Raw genomic sequence first — 21,611 nt, 5'->3', positions numbered from 1 at the left:
ATGAAATGCCATAGTTTACCACACTTTTGTGAATAACCACGATAATACAATAACAGGCTATCCCAGGCTACAAATGCATGACACTACAGGTGCACAACCTTTTATCCGGTGTTCCGGAAACCGAAAAACTCCGAAAACCGGCCATTTTTTCAAGGATGTCGTCTGCACACCAAAGCTCGCGTTTGGCGCCAAACTTGACCCGAAACGACGCACGGTCAACCCAGGTCTGTACTACTGTAGCGGCTGCCTCCTCCCCGGAGACCGGGGAGACACTTAAACATCTGTAAATCATTGCTTAAATGTTAGTCAGTTAGTTTGGAGGGCTTTTATGTGAAGGGGGGGTTGAAGGGGTAAACTTTAATTCTTAGTCCCCCTACCTGGTCGGAGAGACGGGGAGTGGTCAATGCCTTACTGGGTCGCCGTGCAGTAAGCTCCGCAGCGCTGTGGCCGCCAACTCCCAGCTGGGGCTGCGGGCGGCGCCGGTTGTAGCTTTGACCCCGGCAACTCTACCCCTGGCTGCGAGGCGCTCCAAATCCAGCGCGGCCCGACGCCCCCCACCCCAGCTCCGCAAATTTTGGGAGTCGGCAGCGTCGCAGCGCTGGGATACCAGCGGGAAGCGGGCAATGCCTTACCGGGTCGCTGTGCGGTAAGCTCCAGGGATCGGAGGCCGCCTTCTCCCAACGTTCGCGGAGCTGGGGTGGGGGGCGTCCGACCGCGGGCGGCGCTGGATTTGGAGCGCCTCGCAGCCAGGGGTCGAGTTGCCGGGGTCGGAGCTCCAACCGGCGCCGCCCGCGGCCGGACAGAGCCCCCAGCTCCGCGATGTTGGGAGTCGCCGACCAGGTAGGGGACTAAGAATTAAAGTTTCTCCCCTTCACCCACCCACCACATAAAATCCCTCCAAACTAACTGACTAACATTTATTCAATGATTTACAATGATTCCCCGGTCTCCGGGGAGGAGGCAGCCGCTCCAGACTTTTCAAGCCGCCCGCGCTACCTACCTAATCTACGCTAAAAATCTTCCATTCGGAAATCCGAAAATGTCCGAAATCCGACAAGTGTCTGGTCCCAAGGCTTTCGGATAAAAGGTTGTGCACCTGTATATACAAATGAGCGCCCATAACATGATTAAATTCAGGCATCCTATGTACATACATACATTTGTTCCTACAACTGGCAGAACTAGTGTTTCCTCTACCTCCTTTTAGTAATTAAAGATAGGCACAAAAAGCTGGAGGAACTCAGTGGAGAGGCAGCATTTCTGGAGAGAAGGAATGGGTGACATTGTGTCGAGACCCTTCTTTAGACTTCTCCAGTCTGAAGAAGGGTCCCGACACGAAACATCACCCATTTCTTCTGTCCACATATGCTGCCTGCACACTGAGTTCCTCCAGCTTTTTGTGCCTATCTTCAGTTTAAACCAGCATCTGCAGTTCCTTCCTACACATACTCCTTTTAGTAATTGTTCTTTAAGCAGACTTTTACTGCCATTTATTACAATACTGTAAGATGTGTATTTAGAGAGATTCGTATATTTTTCAACTTATGGACAAATTCCATTTACACGATTGCAGAAACAGAACCCATGTCTTACCTGGGGTGACCTATCCTCAGGAATTTCCTTTGCAAAACATTAACCACTAAGTGCAGTATGATTTTTAGACATAGCTCGTGGGATAGCTAAAGTAGCCATTGTTCAAATGACGATAGACAGAAAGCTCCGAATTATAAACAAACTGTAATGTAGTATTTCACCACAACACCCAGAAATAATTCCAAATCATTGCAGTATACTGTGCTAGAAGTCTGCAAATAAAAAGGCAACCAAAATACATTGTTGAGCTCCCAATAGAGCAATGATGTTTTTTTTTTGTTACTGTTGGCCATTGAGCCGAGCACAAGACCAGAACCTCAAAACTGGACATATAACTTAAAGTCCAATTAAGCAGCATGCCGAGTATGAAATTATATCCAATATGAAAACGTATTGATATTAAGAGAGCATATAAATTGAACTAAGAAGATGAGAGCCCATAGTATCAGAGAGAAGATACTAGCAAGTTGGCTGGATGGCAGAAAGGGCAAAGAGTGGCAATAAAGGGGGCTTTTTCTGGTCTGCAGCCAGTGACTTAAGGGCCTGTCCCACTTTGTTCGTTATTTGCGTGTCATTTACGTGTCACGACACGCGGTGAGACGTGATGGCGTAGGCAGTGACGCTCGGCGCCCACGATTTTGGGATTCTCAAGATCCTCGCACGCCACCTGCGTGACTCGCAAATGACGCCCAAGTGGGACAGGCCCTTTAGTAATTGGGGTCGGTGCTGGAGCCGTTACACTTCACATTGTATATCAATGATTTGGATGAAGGATTTGAAGGCTTTGTGGCCAAGTTTGCAGATGATACGAAGATAGGTGGAGGGGCAGGTAGTGTAGAGAAAGCAGGGACTCTGCAGAAGGACGTTAGACATGTTGGGAGAGTGGGCAAAGAAGTGGCAAATGGCATACAGTGTCACAAAGTGTGGAGTCGTGCATTTTGGTAGAAGGAATAAAGGCATGGACTATTTTCTAAATGGTGTGAGAATTCAGAAATCGTAGGTGCAACGGGACTTGAGAGTTCTGGAGCAGGATTCCCAAGCTGAATCGAAGTAAGGAAGACAAATGCAATGCTAGCAATTATTTTGAGAGGACTAGAATATAAAAGCAGGGATGTAATACTGAGGCTTTATAAGGCACTGCTCAGATGGCATTCAGAGCATTGTGAGCAGTTTTGAACCCCATATCTGAGGAAGGATGTGCTGGCATTGGAGGGTCCAGAGGAGGTTTACGAGAATGATCCCAAGAATGACTGTGTTAACATATGATTAAGAAGGAACTGCAGATGCTAGAAAATCAAAGGTAGACAAAAATGCTAGAGAAACTCAGCGGGTGAGGCAGGATCTATGCGAAGGAAATAGGCAACGTTTCGGGTCGAGACCCTTCTTCATATGGCGAGGTTAACATATGATGAGCTTTTGACGACCCTGGGTCTGTAGTCACTTTAGTTTAGATTAGAAGAATGGGGTGGGGCCTCGTTGAAACTTACAGAATAGTGAAAAGCCCGGATAGAATGGATGGGAGAGGATGTTTCCACTGGTGGGAGAGTCTAGGACAAGAGGCCAAACCCTCAGAATGAAAGGATGCACCTTTAAAAAGGTGACGAGGGGGAATTTATTTAGTCAGAGGGTGGTGAAACTATGGAATTAATTGCCACAGAAGGATATAGAGGCCAAGTCAATTAATATTTTTAAGACAAAACTGGATATATTCTCGATTAGTACGGGTGTCGGGGGTTTATGGAGAGAAGGCAGGAGAATGGGGTCGAAAGATAGATCACCCATGATTGAATGACGGAGTAGACTTGATGGGCTGAGCTGAAAATGATGCTCCTATAGCATATGAACTTAAGTAGAGTAATCTGAAACTGTACGAATTAAATAAATAAATTTAAATATAATTCTGAAAATCTGCACTGCAGGCATAAAATCTGTAAAGTAAACAAATTCAATCATAATAAGCCCATTGAATACAAACCAAATCATCGATACATTTGTTCCAGATACAAGTTTCTTACACAGTTGAAGTTTTGGGCAATGGAACATTGCAGAAATTATATTAATTAAATTGATTACAGAATTACGGGAATAGTAATACCACTGCTCCTCGACCTACGATGCGGTTACGTTCCAATAAACCCATCGTAAACCAAAAATATTGCTAGTCAAAAACGCATTTAATACATTGTGATCACGTGACCGGAAGTGACGGAAATGCATCTCGCTACCGTTGCCGAGCGTTTGCCGATCGTAAAGTCAAAATATCACAAGTCGAAGCATCGTAAATCTGGGAGCACATGTAACGGGAGCTTTTTTTTGCTGCACCGTTCAAATGATGTGCAACAGCAATATTTAAAGATTATTGAACAGCTTATAATCATGAATAGCTTAACAAACTTGGATTTACATGAGAGCCTTTTATATCCTCTAAGAGCGCCAAAGCACTTTATAGGCAATTATTCTGAAATACTCTTTCAAAATTAAGAGAAATAAGGCTTATTGCAAATGGATACTTGCCTGCATCGCCACTCAATAAGACCATAGCAGATCTGATCAATATTGCTTTAATGAATGGAATGAATGGAAGGGCAGTAGTTAATTTGAACATACTAAGGGCTTGCAAATAATGATGACATAATGTATGGATTATTTGTTTTACCCTTTCAACTCCACCAACCAGGTTCAATCCTGATCTCCAGTAGCATCTGTGTGGAGTTTGCAAGCTTTCTCCAATAACGTGGATTTTCCTTTAGGTGCTCCGATTTCCTCACAATCCTAAAGTGCAGGCATTTAGATTATTTGGGCACTGCCTGATGAAATCTTACGGGGTTTTTTTTTTGGGGGGGGGGGGGGGGGGAGGGAATTGAACGGAATGCAAGGAGAATAAATTGGAGCCATGGAAGGGCTGGTATAAATGCGTGCTTAGTGGTCAGTGTGGACATGGTGCCGGGTTAATCTTGTGCAATTTGATTGACTGTGACTCTGGTCAAACAGAAAATTAAATCTGATGTACAGTATGCACAAGGAAAATAATACTGCCTTGATGTCAAATATTAGTAATCACTCTATCAAGATCCAAGTGTGAAGGAAATGTGTGACAAAATAGAGGTTAAAAATCAACCTGGAGAAAACCTGAATATTGCGAGATTCCACAAGAGAGTTTTAATATTCCACAGGAGAGTTTTAAAAAGTGGAAGGTCAATGACAATAAACTAGTGAACTTCCATGACACGAGTCATAATGAATGAAAAGATGTGCAGGATTAGAGGATCATCAGTGTTTGAAGGAGATCCAACGGGTCATTTGTTACAGTGAAGCAATAAAAAAAAAAATATATATTTTGGAATCTTGACAAAGGTTAGAAATATTTCACAACTCTTGTTTATTATATGAAACAAGCACCTTTATGTTGCACATTAAATCTTCCAAGCATAGCAGATTGGAATTCAGGGCAAGCATGGAACTGTGAGGTGCAGCAGCGTTTAAAAACCATGGACAAGTAATCCAGAAACATGAACTAACGGAAATCAGAGTTCAAATTCCATCTCTGCAACCATGGAATTTAAACTCAGGAATGTGGAAAAGCATCAAGTCACCGAAGTGATTACCACAAAAACTGCCAGATACTCAATAAAAAAAACCCGATCATTAATTCACATCAGGAATTGAAATCTGCTGACCTTACAATATCTGGCCTGTGTAATTCCTGACGCAGTCCATGTAGTTGATGCTTAAATACTCTCCTAAATGCACAGCTAACCACTTGATTGGAATCTACTGCTACACTCAGTGAAATACTTGGACCATGACATGAAATTCAGACCCCCACAAACTCAAGGCTTACTAAAGATGCAAATGCATCTCATAAACATCTTGGGACAGTTTAAATGGGAGGAGTATTCGCACTCATGGAGTCTTACTCTACAAGCAGTGCCTTATGGGCCTGTCCCACTTTGGCGATTTTTCAGCACACTGCCGACGACTGTCAAGTTGCCGGCAGTCACCTGAAAAACCGGCAACTGGTATGACTGCCTAAAAAACTCACACGGCACAAAGCCAAGGTGATACAGACACACACCGTGATGAACAGGAAGGTTGGCGCTGTAATTATGATGGCTAAAGCACAGTGTACGGTAAGTCCTTTAAAGGAAGGGGGGAGAGGGGGGGAGAGGGGGGAGAAGAGATGAGAAGGAGTGGAGACAACTTTTAAAAAGCTTCATGGCTGTGAAGCTCGGCGTACATTTAACATTACTGGTCGATTATCCTTGGTTCTGAAAACTACTGCTTACCTTTATTTTGCCCAACGAGCCAATGAAATTCACCGGTCAGCACCGGCTACAACCTACGAGAACCTTCGACCTCGTGGCAACCCATTAGGACCTCCTGGCGACCCACCTACAGCACGAGAATTCTCGTTACTCTCCATGGCGGCTTCATTCTAGTTGCCACTAATTTTTCAACATGTTGAAAAATTCATGGGAACCATAATGAGGCCACGACTAGTTCCCAGAATGTGGGAACTCCTTGCGACCATGAAGGGGACTCCCCAGCAACCGCCCACGAACATGTGGCGACTGCATAGTCTCCTGCAGTCGCCTAAAAAGTCGCCCAAATGGGACGGGCCCCATGAACCTTTCTTCACAATCTCGAGGTATCTCGCTATCTTACTAGCAGGACAGATCCGCCAGAAGTGTTAGTACAGTTGAGGGGGAGCAGTTCTTGATGTCCTCAACATTAACTCCAGCAGCTGCATCTTGTGGCATCATGACGACATTGACATGAAAACGTTCTCCTAATTACCAGCACATCAATGACCCTCAACTGTTTAACCAGAGCTCCTGCATGTTGAACCACACTTGAAAGAACATGAAATTGCAAAGTTACAGAATGCCCTTTGGGTGGGTGTGTTTGGTTGGGTGGGGGAAAAGATTGTCAAAATCTATCACCAAGAGTTGCCTGGTAACACCAGTGCTCAATCTCTGCAGTATACAGTTGGCAAACCAGGCCAGCGGGAAAACATGGATCACACAAGGAATAAATGTATTTAGGTTCAACATTTACAACTTTCCCATAATAAAGTCTTCTGGCCATGAACACACTAGTTGACTTAACCACCACAGTCCTGGTGGCACAATCCCATCTTTACATCAAAGACACCCTTAATCGGGTTGTTTGTAGCACCGAATGGGATTATACATTAAGAACAGATCCGAACACTCAAAACTGGGCATAAATCCAACTCTACCATTATTATCAAGCCAATCAATCAGCCTTAATCCAGAGAAGTACAAAAGTGGATGCCAGGGGCAGCAGACATGCCAAAAAGTGATGTTACCAGACAAGTGAAGCTACACCACAGCACCATGCGCATGCCTGCACTGTACAGTTAGAACAGCACAATGTCACGCTATGGACAATAACCAAGTAATCCCATATCGAATGATCAGATAGATTTACATTCCAGTTTTTCCAATCAATAGAAAAGCGTTGAAATAGTCACACACTGGATTCAAGCAATACTTATGGGCCTGTCCCACTTAGGCGACTGTAGGAGTCTATGCAGCCGCCACATGTTCGCGGGTAGTTGCCGGGGAGTCGCCTTCATGGTCGTGAGTAGTTCCGGCATTCTGGGAACTAGAATGTTGAAAAATTGGCGGCGGTCAGAATGAAGCCGCCATGGAGAGTAGCGAGAATTCTCATGCCATTGGTGGGTCGCCAGGATGTCCTAGTGGGTTGCCAGGAGGTCAAAGGTTCTCGTAGGTTGCAGCCGGTGCTGACCGGTGAATTTAATTGGCTCACTGGGAAAAAAAACGCAAGCAGTAGTTTTCAGAACCAATGATAACCGACCAGTAATGCTAATGACCGCCGAGCTTCACAGCCGTGTATCTCTGGCTTCTTAAATGTTGTCTCCACTCCTTCTCCCCCCCTCTCTTTTAAAGGACTTACGTGACCCGTCCCGTACACTGTGCTTTCACCATCTTAATTACAACGCCAAGCTTCCTGTTCATCGTGGTGTGTCTGTATCACATTGGCTTTGCACCGTGTGAATTTCACTCAAGACAGCGCTCCCCCCGCTTGCCCTGTTTAGGAATTACCTAGACCGCCTGATTAGGGACCTCATCACATCCTTGACCTGGGAGGTAAAAGTGACTACCATTAACATCAAGGCAACATTTGGCCAAGTAGGAATCAAAAAGATCTGGTAAAACTGCAGCCCATGGGAATCAAGTGGAAAATATCTTGCACAAAGCAAGATGTCTGGTTTTGGAAGTCAATTGCCACAACCCATCACTGCTGCAGTTCCACAGGACAGTGTTATAGGCCCAATCATTTTCTATTGTCCCATCAATGACCTTCCATTTCTCTCACAAGGTCAGCGGTGGGGATGTTCGCTCACAATTGCACAAGGTTTAATTCTATTTATAACTCCTTAGCAAATGAAGCAGCCCATGCCTGCATGTAACAAGAGCTAAACAACATTTAGACATCAACCGATAAGTGACAAGTTAGATTCATGCCACAAAAGTGTCAGGCAACAACCATCTCCAACAAGGTCAACAAGAAGTCTGAAGAAGGGCATCACCCATTCCTTCTCTTCAGAGATGCTGCGTCCCACTGAGTTATTCCAGCTTTGTGTCTAAGGGCAACAAGAATGTCTAAACGCTTACCGCTTAACGTAATCATTATCAAGACCCCCAACAAGAACATCCTGGGGACCCACCAATAACCAGAAACCCACATGGATTAACTAAATAAAGTGGCTGCAAGAGAAGGCCAGAGTCTGGATATACTGTGGCAAGTGACTCACTTCCCGACATCCTACAAGTGTGGAATGTGATGAAATATTCTTCATGCCTGCTGAGTGCAACTCAAGAACTGGACACGATCCAAGATAGCGCAGACCACATGACTGGCAGCTCATCAACCTCACTAAACATTCATTTCCATCCATCACCAGCACATGATGGCTGCATTGTACACAATCTCCAGCATGCAAGTCATTACTTACCTAGGCTAATCAAACAGCACCTCCCAAACACATGACCACTGCCACAGACAAGGGCAGCAGGTGCATGGAAATACCACCAGTTGCAGGCTCCTCTCCAAATCACACCCTATCTTGACTTGGAAATACATTATCATGCTTCATTGGTGCCCCCTACCCAATAGCACTGCAGAGTACTGTCAACAGAAGAACCACAATGGTTCAAGATGGCAGTTCATCAACATCGTCCCAAAAGCAACTAGGAATTGATAATTTCTGACTCGCCTGCAATGCTCGGATTTTAAAAAAAATTAAATGTCATATTCATGTGATGCTGAGCTAGATAATTAAACGAAGGTCAACAAATTTAAATTAGTTACAAGGGAGGAGAGAGATGGGAGAAGAATAATGAAGTTTTCTCCACACAATGACGAGGGGTGGGGAACTCATGAAAGATTAAATTGGTTTACCAGTGTGACAAAACAATGTTTACATATATAATTTTGTTGCCATTATATATGTTTGTATAAAAATAATTACTGAAACAGTGTGACATAGGAATAAGCATTGTGAACCAAGTTCACTTCACCAGCAAATTTCTAAATGTTGAATAATATCCGGGTAAATCCGTTCAGTTAAAGATACGTGGGACATTTGAAAGAGAACACAAATGATTCATGATCTTGGAAGAATACGTTTTCAATGTCCAAAGACCTATTTTCTTTGGATGAAAAACGCCCGTAATTAAATATTTTCAATTGCAATTGGCTCCATTATGCACTGCAATCATACTGTGCTAATAAATTTCACCGTAGCATACAATACGTCTCTAATTTGCGACACTACAGAATGTAACAGCATGGAAAGAGCCCACGACCCATCAAATCTACAGAACTCTCTTGCTAGTCCCACTCCACCAAACTCTCACCAAGATATAGAAAATTTATCATTTCAGATCTTTAACCTGCATCTGTTCAAGCACTACAATCAAATCCACAATTACCTCCCCGGTACTTCATTCCAATCCACCTGCTACAACAAATTCACCTCTGACAATCTTTGCTTCTTTTGGCAATCTTAAGTCTATATCCCTTGTTTTTGACATTATTTCCAAAGTAAACAATTTCTATCCATTCTGCCTGTACACTTCATTATTTTAAATACTTCTATCAACTCTCCTTGCAACTTCCTCTATTCCAAGGAGAACAACCCCAAATGTTCCCCCACTATCCACAAAAGTCCTTCACCTCTAATCATTTTGGTAAAACCCGAAGGCATGCTCACTAAAGTCTTCACATCTTTCCAAAATGTGATCTCCTGAACTGAACAATGCTCAACCAGTGTCAACAAAGTTTCACCATGACTGATGCTGGACGCCTCTATTTATAAAACCCACGGCCCAACTTGCTTTTTTCAACTTCTTGCTCAACCTACAAAGCGCTATGCACACCTACAACCAGATTTTCGTGCCTTCATACCCCTTTCAGCGTTGTACACTGGTTTTTGCTGCCTCTTCCTTTCTTCCTCTCAAAATGTATCAGTTAAAATTTCTCACTGTTTAAACTGGCATGAAACCACCAATTCCAGCATATTGTCCATTTAGTCTTGACTATTAGTCTATTACTATTCTCCTCACAGTACATTATGATTGTCTGCATGTGGCAACTATACCCTTTAGAACCAAGTTCAGTAATTGTACACATTAACGAAAGCCCAATTACACCCGCAATCCTACCCCCCCCCCCCCCCCCCACGAAAGGGAATCAACGATATATGTTCCCCCCTCCCCCAGTCTAAAGGAACTCTCACTTGTGCCCACTATTTCCTGTTACTTAACCAATTTTCCATACATGCTGCTCTGTCTCTCCCTCTTGTTCTGTGGGCTTTACTGTTGACGACAAGCTCATCATGTGGCACTTTACCAAATATCTTCTAGGTGTCCATATATACCACAACAACTGCATTGTCTCATTACTTTATTTAAAGTTCTGTTTAGTTAGAATTCCATTTTCCTTCATCAAATCCGTGCTAGCTTTCCCCAATCGATCCACACATCTATTCTTGCCACAATTGCAGTTTCCGGAAATTTCCCCACCACTGTAGTTAAACTAACTTATTGGTAATTATCGATTTATCTCTGCATTATTTTTGAACAAGAGTATATTTTCAAACTTTTCAGACTTCGCGTACCGCTACTGAATCTAAATGTTTAGAAAATTGTGGACAAGACATTTGCGATTTATTTCCTCACTCCCCTAGGCAACCATTGCTTGCATTCCATATGCTCTATTTGCCTCACTTTATATTTTACATCCCATCTGAACTTACTGTCATCAGAATGGTTTGGATTTCTGTTAGCAACTTGGCATCACCATGTGCTTTTTTCCCTTTTGCTTTTGGTCATCCATAGAGTTCTGACTTTCATTTCAGGTGAATACACCAAAATTGTAGTCGAAACATCTTCATTCTTTAATTACAGTGAAACATCAAATCATTTTCCCTCTGCACTCTAAAATTCATAATTCCCTCATTTACTTCTACACCTATTCCACTTAAAGACTCTGTAACCATGACCTTAGTCATTTCAAAGATACACACAAAATGCTGGGGTAACTCAGCGGGACAGGCAGCATCTCTGGAGAGAAGGAATGGGTGACGTTTCGGGTCAGTCTGAAGAAGAGTCTTTACCCGAAAGAGATGCCGACTGTCCTGCTGAGTTACTCCCAGCATTTTGTGTCAATCTTCAATTTAAATCAGCATCTGCAGTTCTTTCCTATGTATCTTAGACACTTCCCTTGATATCAAAGCAACACACATCCAAAAGTCCTTCTTCAGTCGAAAAAAATGGTTTTCTACATTTAAAGGCAGTCAACTTGGGTTTGTTCTGTTTCCATGCCAGGGCCATCAAGCAAGAGCAGTTTTAACTGATTAATAACATTGAAGCGTGATGGTTTTTTTGAGGAAAATCATCAATCCCAAAAATTTAAACAAACATTCACTGGGAATGATAGCTGTTTTTTTTTTTTAATTGACAACTTTGCTCTACAATTCATAATGAAAGTACTATTTTTGTTTTGCTTGGCAGCCTCTCAGGGTGGTTTCCAAATTGAAACCTTTGAATTCCAAATTATTTGCTCCATTCCCTGTCCAACGATCTTCATGTCTCAGGAACTCCTGCCACTCCTATCAAGGTGCCTGCTTCAATTGTTCATTAACCAAAGAACTTTACATATTTTACATCAAATAATCACTTCCTACAGCACAGATGTTACGCAAAATAGAACATAACTACTTTAGTGGTTTATTATCTTAGAATTATGAGTCAATGTGGAAACATTGAAGCTTACACTGTTCACCCATTTATCAGCACCCTTAAAGGGTCATGACCTTTTAGTTGAAGACAACCAATAGTCAACAGTCAACCAATAGTCAAACAGTCAACGTTACTATACTTTGGTTAAGTTGCACTTGGGGCACTGTGCATGGTTCCAGTTGGTGCACTAAATAAATTATCAGTTTGCGCTGGAGAGGGGGCAGAGGAGATTCGCCAGAGCATACACCAGACTGGAGTGCTTTAGTAATGGAGAGAGCTGGATAAACTGTGCTTGCTTTTCAAGGAGTAAGGTGGCCGAGGGGAGAGTTAACAGGTGTATAAGGTTAAGATGGGCATAGACAACAGACAAAATCTTTTCTCCATGGCAAGACACAAGTTTAAGATGAGAGCAAGGAGTTTTAAAGAGGACCAGAGGTGGTTTGTTTTTATACTCAGTGTGGCTGAGTTTTAGAATGTTCTACCAGAGCAGGTGATTCAATTACTCTGTAGGCATAGAAACACCCTTAATCTGATAAATGGATCAGTGCCCAAGGGCAAGAGGCCAAAGTAGATGGGCAAAAAAGACAGCATGGAGCAGTTTCTGTTTCTTTATGATAACACTCAGCACCATTGACGCTGCATATGTTGCTGGTGGACATACACAATAGCAAAATTTATATTACATAAATATATTCAGAGCTGCCATATCTCCAGACAAACACAAACAACCAAATCTACTCCTAAAGAAGCAAGTTATTAATATTCAAATTAGAAAACTGCATATAAATGAATTAAAGACAATGCTCACATGGTAAAATTTCCAGTGATCACAATGACTGCTGGTTGCTCGTATTTATACCCACCCTTTGTCTCAATAGAAGGCTACATCAAGCTTTTGCCCCTAAAAAATATCATAAGCTTCAACTCAATTACTTCAAATATTTAAAGAATCATTTTTTTTGTTTAGCTAATCCAAAATTTGCTGTCCACATTTGAAAACTGTGGTTGTAAAGGGCCCCAATGATTCTCCTCTTCAACTTAACTGAATTTGGTATCACTTTGAAAACTCAACTCACTTCCTTCAAATAAAAGATGCAGTGACTGCAATTCCCAAAGGATCAACTGTTCCCGTCCTCTTGCTACAAGAACAATCCAATTCCCATTCTGCTCAACTGTTCTCCCAAACTTTCTCTTACAATCTGCACTCTGTTGTTGCTTTTGGGAATATTTTTTTTTTTACAATTACAACAGATTCCTCACCAATCATGTGCTGCTCTTTAACCTCCTGTGCATTTCTCACTCTCTCCATTGGACTTTCCAGAGTCGTCTAGTCCGGTCCCTAAATTCCATTTACCCTGAATAAACTCTCCCCCAGCCAGTGTCTCCAATTATGAGTAATAAGCAGCATGCTCCATTTTCATTACTATCTCTCTTTCTTACTTTGTTTCAATTGATCAAATGACTACTTTCCAAACTACAACTTTTGAAATGTTTCAGGAAGACAACATTAATCCATCCCATTTTCCATGCCTGTGCCCTGCTTGACCCAATCTGCCTCTTCCACTATCACCAGACCATAACATTTACTCTTTCAGTTCCTGTATTCATTGCAACTTTCCCCACTTTAGCCAGCAGTAGCAGACCCCAAACGCATTTTTCTGTCCCCCTTTTCTGAACTCAACCAAACAGTTCAATTCTAGGGCTTTCTGTGACTCCCATATTTCTAGTGTGACCTTAGTGCCGGACTCTCGACAGTTAGAGTGAGACAACTCAGGAAATATATCTCAACCCAACCTACCCAAACCACACCCTCCCCAGGTACCTTCCCCTGCAACCACAGGAGATGCAACATCCGCCCCCATACCTCCTCCCTCAAATCTGTCCAGGGACGCCGACAGACCTGTCAGGTTAGGCAGAGGTTCACTTGCACCTCCTCCAACCTCATCTTCTGTATCCGTTGTTCAAGATGTGGACTATTATACATCGGCAAGACCAAACACAGACTAGGCGATCGTTTCGCTGAACTCCTGCGCTCATCCCACTTGGACCTACCAATCCCACATTGACCTTTCTGTCCTAGGCCTCCTCTAGCAAATTGGAGGAACAGCATCTGATATTTCACTTGAGCAGCTTAGTGGTATGAATATTGATTTCTCTAACTTCAAGTAACCCCGGCATTCCCTCTCACCATCCCTTCCCCAGCTTCTTGTATTCACCCAATAAACAGCTACCAATGGTCTGTTTCCTTTATCATTGTTACTCTTTTGCATATCTTTCATTCATTGTTCTTTATCTCTCTACATCGTCTATATCTCTTGTTTCTTTCCCGTGACTTTCAGTCTGAAGAAGGGTCTCACGTATTCCTTCTCTCCAGAGATGCTGCCTGGCCCGCTGAGTTACTCCAGCTTTTTGTGTCCATATTCGGTTTAAACCAGCATCTGCAGTTCCTTCCTACACAAATATATGTTCTGCAGCATGTATTCTGACTCTGCTTCAACAATTCATCCAAAACTGCATCCCTATTTTCAAATTGTAAAAGCCCAAGCAACAAATTCGTCTTTTCTTCGTTGCTCACTGGCACATTGGCTTATATTTCATGCTTTGAATTTTCTTACATAGATCTACTAATGAGCATAAAACATTTCCTCTGAATTCTGAATAATTAGTTGAGACAAAGGCAAAACTTTGCATCATTTCATTCCACTCATAATCAAAGCATAGAGGCCTTTCGTATTATTCTAGCCATGTCAACTGTTTGAAAGATCTATCCATTATTCTCATTCCCCATTTGTTTCTTCATATCCGAGTTGCTATTTAAATAGTTTCCACTGGCCTTCCAGCCATAGGATACACCAGCTCAAAAAAAAAATGATTCTTGTCCCCTCTGGCTTCAATGCCAATCACTTTATATTTATATTGCCTGATTTTGAATTGTTCTGTATTGGAAACAATCACAATACCTCTATAACATCACTTCTCCGGGGTGCAATACCACCAAACAGTGCATCATGAAGGCACAGCAGGTTGAGAATGCAATCTACATAACTTATGGAATCTTAGTCGTTATTTATAAAAAGGCAAAGATTCAAACACAAGGTTGTTGCAGAGAACTAACACTATTTCAACCACTGCAAGAAAATTACTTCCTACTCTGGTCAAGAGAACATGCAAAAAGACATAGTTGTGTCGAATGAAAATGTTCCTTGACCCCCCCCCCCCCCCCCCCCAGGGATGAAGGACAGTAATTCCACAAATAGGAGAGAGAAGCTGGAATTATCCTTAGTTGAGGCATGATTTGGATGCATGCAACACACAAAGGGTCTAGACTGTGTGAATAAAAATGAACATTTTCCATTGGCAGAAGGAGCAGAGGACCTATTGAAAAAAAATGGCAAAAGGAATAGCGGTGACACGAAGGAAGATTTTCATTCAGTACTTATGATATTGAATTCACTGCCTAAGAGTCAATCATTGCTTTCAAAAGTGAATTAGATAAATACTTGAGAGCAGCAAAAATTAAAGCGTCATGGGACTAATTAAATTGTCCTTCAAGAGAACTATTTTCTTCCTCAGAAAATTATATAACAAGTGGGGTTTTTGTGTAAAGCTCTGCTTATTCTCATGTTCAAACTGAGGGAGAATTTAGTGAAGAAAGCCAGCTCAAGGAAATATTATTTGAAAAGTACTGGTACCTATCCGATAACTCACCTAAAATGTCTATGTTTCACCCACATATAATAACCCGCAGAGAAAACATCTGCAGGTTATTTAAAGTTAGAGCAATCACATTCAAGTTATGACCTTAAAACATGCTCCTGTTGACATTGAGAAAGAAACAGAGACATAAACCTCACTGCAAGAGCCATCACCCAAATACAACCTCATTCCTTAAGTGGAATGATAACACTTTTTGTTCAATTTGGTAAAACTTCAAACGAAAGTGCGCAAAGTAATACTTCCAAGCATGTACAAGTCCTTACCAAAGAAAAGTGACTCACGACGCAAAGGAAAACCAACATGCGCTCTGATGATAGACCATAAAACCAAAATTAGCTTTATTTCTCTCTCCACAGGTACTGCATAACCCAAGTACTTCCACCATCTTTATTTTTATTTTTTATTTTCATCTATAATATTCTGCATTTGTACTTTAGTCCTCTCTTACAAGGAGTTCCATATTTTAATTTCAGGACTATTACTTCTTTTCAAAGGTTTCATTGATGTAGTGATTTGCACATTCTGCACATCTGAACATGTATGGAAAACAAAAAGCACAGCATTTCTATGGCAAATGTAATTATCACCTGACCTGCTTCCTTTGAATTTAATTTCCAATATTCTAAATGGAAAATGTATTTCTCCAAGTTAATAAACCTAACGTTCCTGATCTATTTACTGCCTGCCTCAGCCAGTTGGCCAGTTCAATCCCTTCTAGAATTCTCAGATCCAAATGTACTCTAGTAAGGTGAAAGCATGCACTTGGCTTACTTGTGGACAAACATTTGGATCAAATTATCAAACTGGAACAAAAAGCATTGCATGGATCACGACTCCCTTGGTGAGTACTTCCAACGCTTACCTTTGTGGTCTATTAAAATTATTAAATGTCCAACACAGTGCCTTTGACCAAAGTGTCAAGTGACAAATAGAAACTTGTGAATATGCTCCCAAATAGCAACAGGCTGCAGTGCCTTCTTTACAAATATGAACATGGGCATGGAAGATCTAAAATAATTTAGACAACCATTCTTAAATCAAGTCCAGAAAAGGGTCAAGTAACAAGAACAACTTTACATTCACAACTAAATACCAAGAAACAGCCAACATGAATGGGCTAAGAGTGGTTTGGTGTTGTCAGTACTGAAATATCCGTTTAACACCACAAGATCCAAGCACTATAAATACACACATTTCTTGGCTAGTACAATTAGAACAGAATCCAGATTATTATTATTTTTTTAAACTGGTTCTATATTTTTGCAAAGTATTCGAAAGACAACCTAGCAAAACTAAGGTAAACGTCAATGAACGAGCAATAAGTCGTAACAGTTGCCCAGATAGATAGATATACAACAGATATTGGCTGGCATCCAATGCTTTGTGCACACGGAAATACCTTAGCTGATATTTTACATGCAAAATCAAAGAATAGTTCAAAACGTAACGTTTATGACATTATATACATCCCATAAACTCCATTGAGTGATAAAATACGTGAGATTTGCGTCTTTAAGACCCAAGAACGTTCACGTCGAACGATGAAATAGCCCTTTATTTAAACACACAAAAATTAAACTCTAGATTGTTGCTGTCAATGGCAACAGTGTGAACACGGCGCCTGCGCCTCGGTCACTGGAGGATAGTGAGCGACAGATTCAACATTCCTCGCAAGATGTGTGTATTTTCTCTCTCTCCGCTTACTTTACTCAACCTCCACTCTGTAATTTTCCAGTCTTGCCTTTTATTGCAACGAACTGCAGTAGTGCGAGAAGGGGGCGGGGAGCACCACCATTCCGTACAGGTCTAGCCCATGCTTTAATTTTATTATATTTCTTTCAACCCCCCCCCCCCCCACCCTTCCCGAAAAAGCATCCCCCCCCTCTCTTGGAATCACAAGGAGAAAAAAAGTAAATACTCAGGATGCAAGCCAGTACTAATTGTTTCCTCGGCCCACCCCCATAATTGAGAGTTGGTCTGAGAATAGTGGAAGGTTTAAAAGCACCACTCCCTATCCGACTACAGGTAAAGGCCCGTGGCTGCTGCCGAGCCCTCAGCACCAGGCTGCCTCCTCACCAGAGCCCCAGGGTTTTTGAGGTGAATTTAAGGCCTTAAAGGCAGTTGCTGACCCCCCCATCCCCCTCATGGGCTGGAAGGTAAATTAGATTTCGTTCCTCACTCTCTCACTTGTGCAAAGCAGCCTTTCTCTTACCTCTACCGACGCTTCCAGCTTGCCCTCGAAAGTGAAGTCGACGAGGTCGGGCTTCAGGCACAGCGCGTAGTTCTCCGGGCTCACGTCGGTGGGGAGCCGCTCGAAAGGTCTCTTGGCCGGCATTTTGTCTGTGCTGATGCCGAGAAGCCTCTTGCCGCTGGCCCAGTTGCCGAGTGCGGGAGTAGCGGATCTGGCTCGGGGCCCGAGGACGCGGCTTCTCCAGCAGCCGGAGGCGGTGAGCAGGCTGCGATAAACGAGAACCGCGGCGGACCCGCCGAGCAACATCAATGAAGCTGACAAACTGGCCTCCTCCTACCCCTCCTCCCTCCCTCCCCCTCCCCCTCCTCCCGCCGCCGCCGCCGCCGCCGCCCTTGCGCGCGCGTGCACGCGGCAGCCGAGAACGGGTGGGACTTGCCTCCCGGGCACGAGCATCAGCAGCGCGGGCGCGGGACTACCGCCTACGTCACGGCGCAGACCCGCCCCCTCCTGCTTCCCCCCCCCCCCCTCCACGTGACGGCGCCAAGAGTCCGGGCCGTTGGCGGGCGGTTGGCCGGCCGGCGGGCGCGCATGCGCAGTGCCAGCAGCGTGAGGCCGGCCAGAGAGAGGGCTCATCCTTGGGCGTCGTCCTGTTTCATTAAAAAAAAAACCGATGAGGCTGAATAATGAAGACACCTGCCAGGTTGAAGAAACACTACTTGCATCAAATAGTAATCACCTGTGGGAATCAGGAAATGAAGGTAGCAAGGAACACCTCACAGTATGTAGTTATGGACAGTTCTAGGGGCAGAATAGGCCATTTGGCCCATCGAGTCTACTCCGCCATTCAATCATGGCAGATCTAATCTTTCCCTCTCATAGAAACATAGGAGATGGATGCAGGAACAGGCCGTTTCCTGTGGTCTTGGTCAGATCTGTTTTCAAACCAAGCTGTGATGCAACCACAGTATGGTTTCTATAAGTGCATCTGGAGACACAATGAATTTCCTCAATCTGCTAAGGAAGTGGAGGCATTGGTTTGCTTTCTTGGCCGTCACTTTAATATGAGAATCTGAGAGGGCCTTCAGGAGAGAAGGGGAGCTGGGTTCTGCAAAAATGTAACTCATGGCATTACTTACACATGACATGAAAATGATTCACCAGCTGTCTCTAGTGCAAGCAATCCACGTTTTTTTAAGCCACTTATATCCAGCCCACCTGTCCCCAGATGTATAGAATTGTCACGCCTACGATTTCTGGGCTGACCTTGGACATTTATTTAAAATTGGACACTCTACATCTGTTGCCGTTTTAAGCCTCAAATACCCCAAATCATCGACCTCTTGGCTTCAGTGTTATCTGCCCAATTTTGTCTTGTGTACTTTTGTCTGGAAAGTTATCAGCTATAAAAGACATGCCAATATTTTTATTCTAAAATGTAAATACATTTTTTTGTTTCCTCGTTCTTCTTGTAACGTGGAAGACTTATCAGTTTTACTCACTTTTCAGTTTCACTAGAATACCATAAACTCTGCACTGCTTATACCCAGCTCTGGGGTGTGAGATTACAACCTTCACGTGGTCCGCCCAGTTCCGACGAATGCAATCAACCCGGTGTGCACAATTAAATAAGATCAAATAGAACAAGTTGCCCTACAATTTTAGGCTGTGCACGCCATACGCAAGAAGAAGATACCCAGCTTTTAAAAACTTAGTGATACTGTTAGAAATGTTAAGTCATGTTGAAATACATAAGTGACAATTAGTACAAAGAAAATAGATTTTGGTATATGTATACCACCTGTTCATCCTTGAGGCTCTGCCATCATCCAACCCTTGTCAGTGCTGTTACTCAGTTTTTCGATTAATTGACTAAAAGATACAAGATGGGAACAGGTCCTTTTTCCCACCAAGTCCATATTGACCGTTCACACAGGTTCTATGTTATCCTACTTATACATCTATCCCCTACACACTAGGGGAAATTTATAGAGGCCCATTAACCACACGTCTTTGGAGTGTGGGAGAAAACCAAAGCACACAGAAGAAGAAACCCATGCAGGGTTACAGGGAGAACATGCAAATTCCACACAGACAGCACCTAAGGTCAGGATCAAACCTGGGTCTCTGGTGCTGTGAGGCAGCAGCTCTACCAGCTGTGCCATAGTAAGCAATGACTATTAGTCAACTGCAAAATGCCAGTGTTTCTTAATTTCCTTATTATTGCAGCCTTTGGCAGTTATCCAATGATATTTAGAACTAGTTCCACTTATGAATAACAAACTGTATTTGGCCATGTCACAACTAAACTAAGAATTCAGAAAAAAAAGTTTTGATTATTTCACGTACTTTTAAAACACAGGGCCATTGAAAGGAAATATACTGCATAAATTTGTCCAAGAAGGCAGGAGAATTTCCTGTTCTTCAAATAATATGGTGGGATTTAAAACAAATCCCCACCAGAGAGCAGATAGATTTAGGTTTGTGTACATCACATGTTCATCCTCGAGGGTTCTGCATCAAGGCATTAGCTAAACAAGGAAAGACTCAAAATGCTGGAGAATGCTCTTGCGTCTGAAGAAGGGTCTCGACCACGAAACAGCACCCAAACATGTTCTCCAGGGAAGGTACACAAAAATGCTGGAGAAACTCAGCGGGTGCAGCAGCATCTATGGAACGAAGGAAATAGGCAACGTTTCGGGCTGAAACCCTTCTTCAGGGATGCTACCTGACCCGCTGAGTTATTCCAGCATTTTGTATCTTTCCTTGGCAAACCGACAAATATTTAGGACTCCAGATTATTCATCTAAAGTTATTACAGAGTGTGAGAATTGCTGGCAAGTTCAGCATTTATCATGTATCTTCAATTCCTCTTTGAACCAAGTAGCTTTCTATCTCATTTCAGAAGGAGAGGTGGGTCTGGAATTGTATGTGTGCTACATTGAGTAAAGTGACAGATTCCGTTCTCTGAAGTGAACCAAATGGATTTTGACAAAAAAGTTAGTTTCAAATTCCTAGTTATCTTTTTATTCCAAATGCATTTATTTAATTACTTCAATTTAAATTCAGCAGTTGTGGTGCTGGTTTTCAAACTGCTCAAGTCAGTTGTCCGGGGCTCCAAATATTACTGCGGACATAACAAAATTATATACTGGCCTGACTTGGAGGTTAATGTGCTACCATGGCTGATGAGATTTAAGACTGGAATGCTGATTGTGTGACCAGTTCTATAACAAACTAGATCACAATGCTCCACTTAACCCACAAGTCTGTATTGTATCAATCGTAGTGGCAAGACTTCTAAAATATGGTGTTTTAAAGCCCGAGTGTGGTCAAAATATGTCTTATACTATATAACTGTAAAAAAATGTTTTAAGTATTGGATAGTACAAGCTTTTTTTGTGATTCTGAATGTTACAAAGCAATTACAACAATTAAACGTCTTTAAAGTATAATTACTATTGTAACATCGAAGACATGTTCATATCATGCATCCACGACAAGATAACAATCATACAATCCATTTTTTTGAAGTTGGAAGAGGTATAAATATTGGTAGGGACAAAAAGATCCCTTCAACGGCTTCAACGGCTGCGGGACTTTGCCAGCGCCCGCCCGGGGCTCCAACAACAAGACCTGGAGCGTGGCCTTGCATCACCCGGCGCGGCGTTAATGGCCGCGGGGCAATTGTTATCGCCCGCAGGGGGCTTTGACTTTGGCTCTTACATCGGGGGGAGAGGGAAGTGCAGGGGAGAGATACGTTTTTTTTTTGCCTTCCGTCACAGCGAGGTGGAGATGCGCTGTGATGGATGTCTGTG

General features: G+C 42.8%; 1 protein-coding gene across 3 annotated transcripts in view; it reads right to left on the bottom strand.

Moving 5' to 3' along the window:
• Positions 1 to 18,133, bottom strand: part of npepps (aminopeptidase puromycin sensitive) — a 159,106-nt gene extending 140,973 nt beyond the window's left edge. For 2 of the 3 annotated variants that reach the window (XM_055656842.1, XM_055656843.1), the window contains exon 1: positions 17,818 to 18,133. In XM_055656842.1, the coding sequence (XP_055512817.1) occupies positions 17,818 to 18,102 (285 nt within the window). In that variant the 5' untranslated portion in view covers positions 18,103 to 18,133. The remainder of the gene's footprint in view (positions 1 to 17,817) is intronic. The other variant, XM_055656844.1, reaches the window with a different exon arrangement.
• Between the last annotated feature and the right edge of the window lie 3,478 nt (positions 18,134 to 21,611).

This window comes from Leucoraja erinacea, chromosome 27, assembly GCF_028641065.1.
Source record: "Leucoraja erinacea ecotype New England chromosome 27, Leri_hhj_1, whole genome shotgun sequence".
NCBI classification, from domain to species: Eukaryota; Metazoa; Chordata; class Chondrichthyes; order Rajiformes; family Rajidae; genus Leucoraja; species Leucoraja erinaceus.
Note: the sequence above shows the minus strand (reverse complement) of the source record. Positions and strands in the feature narration are given on the sequence as shown.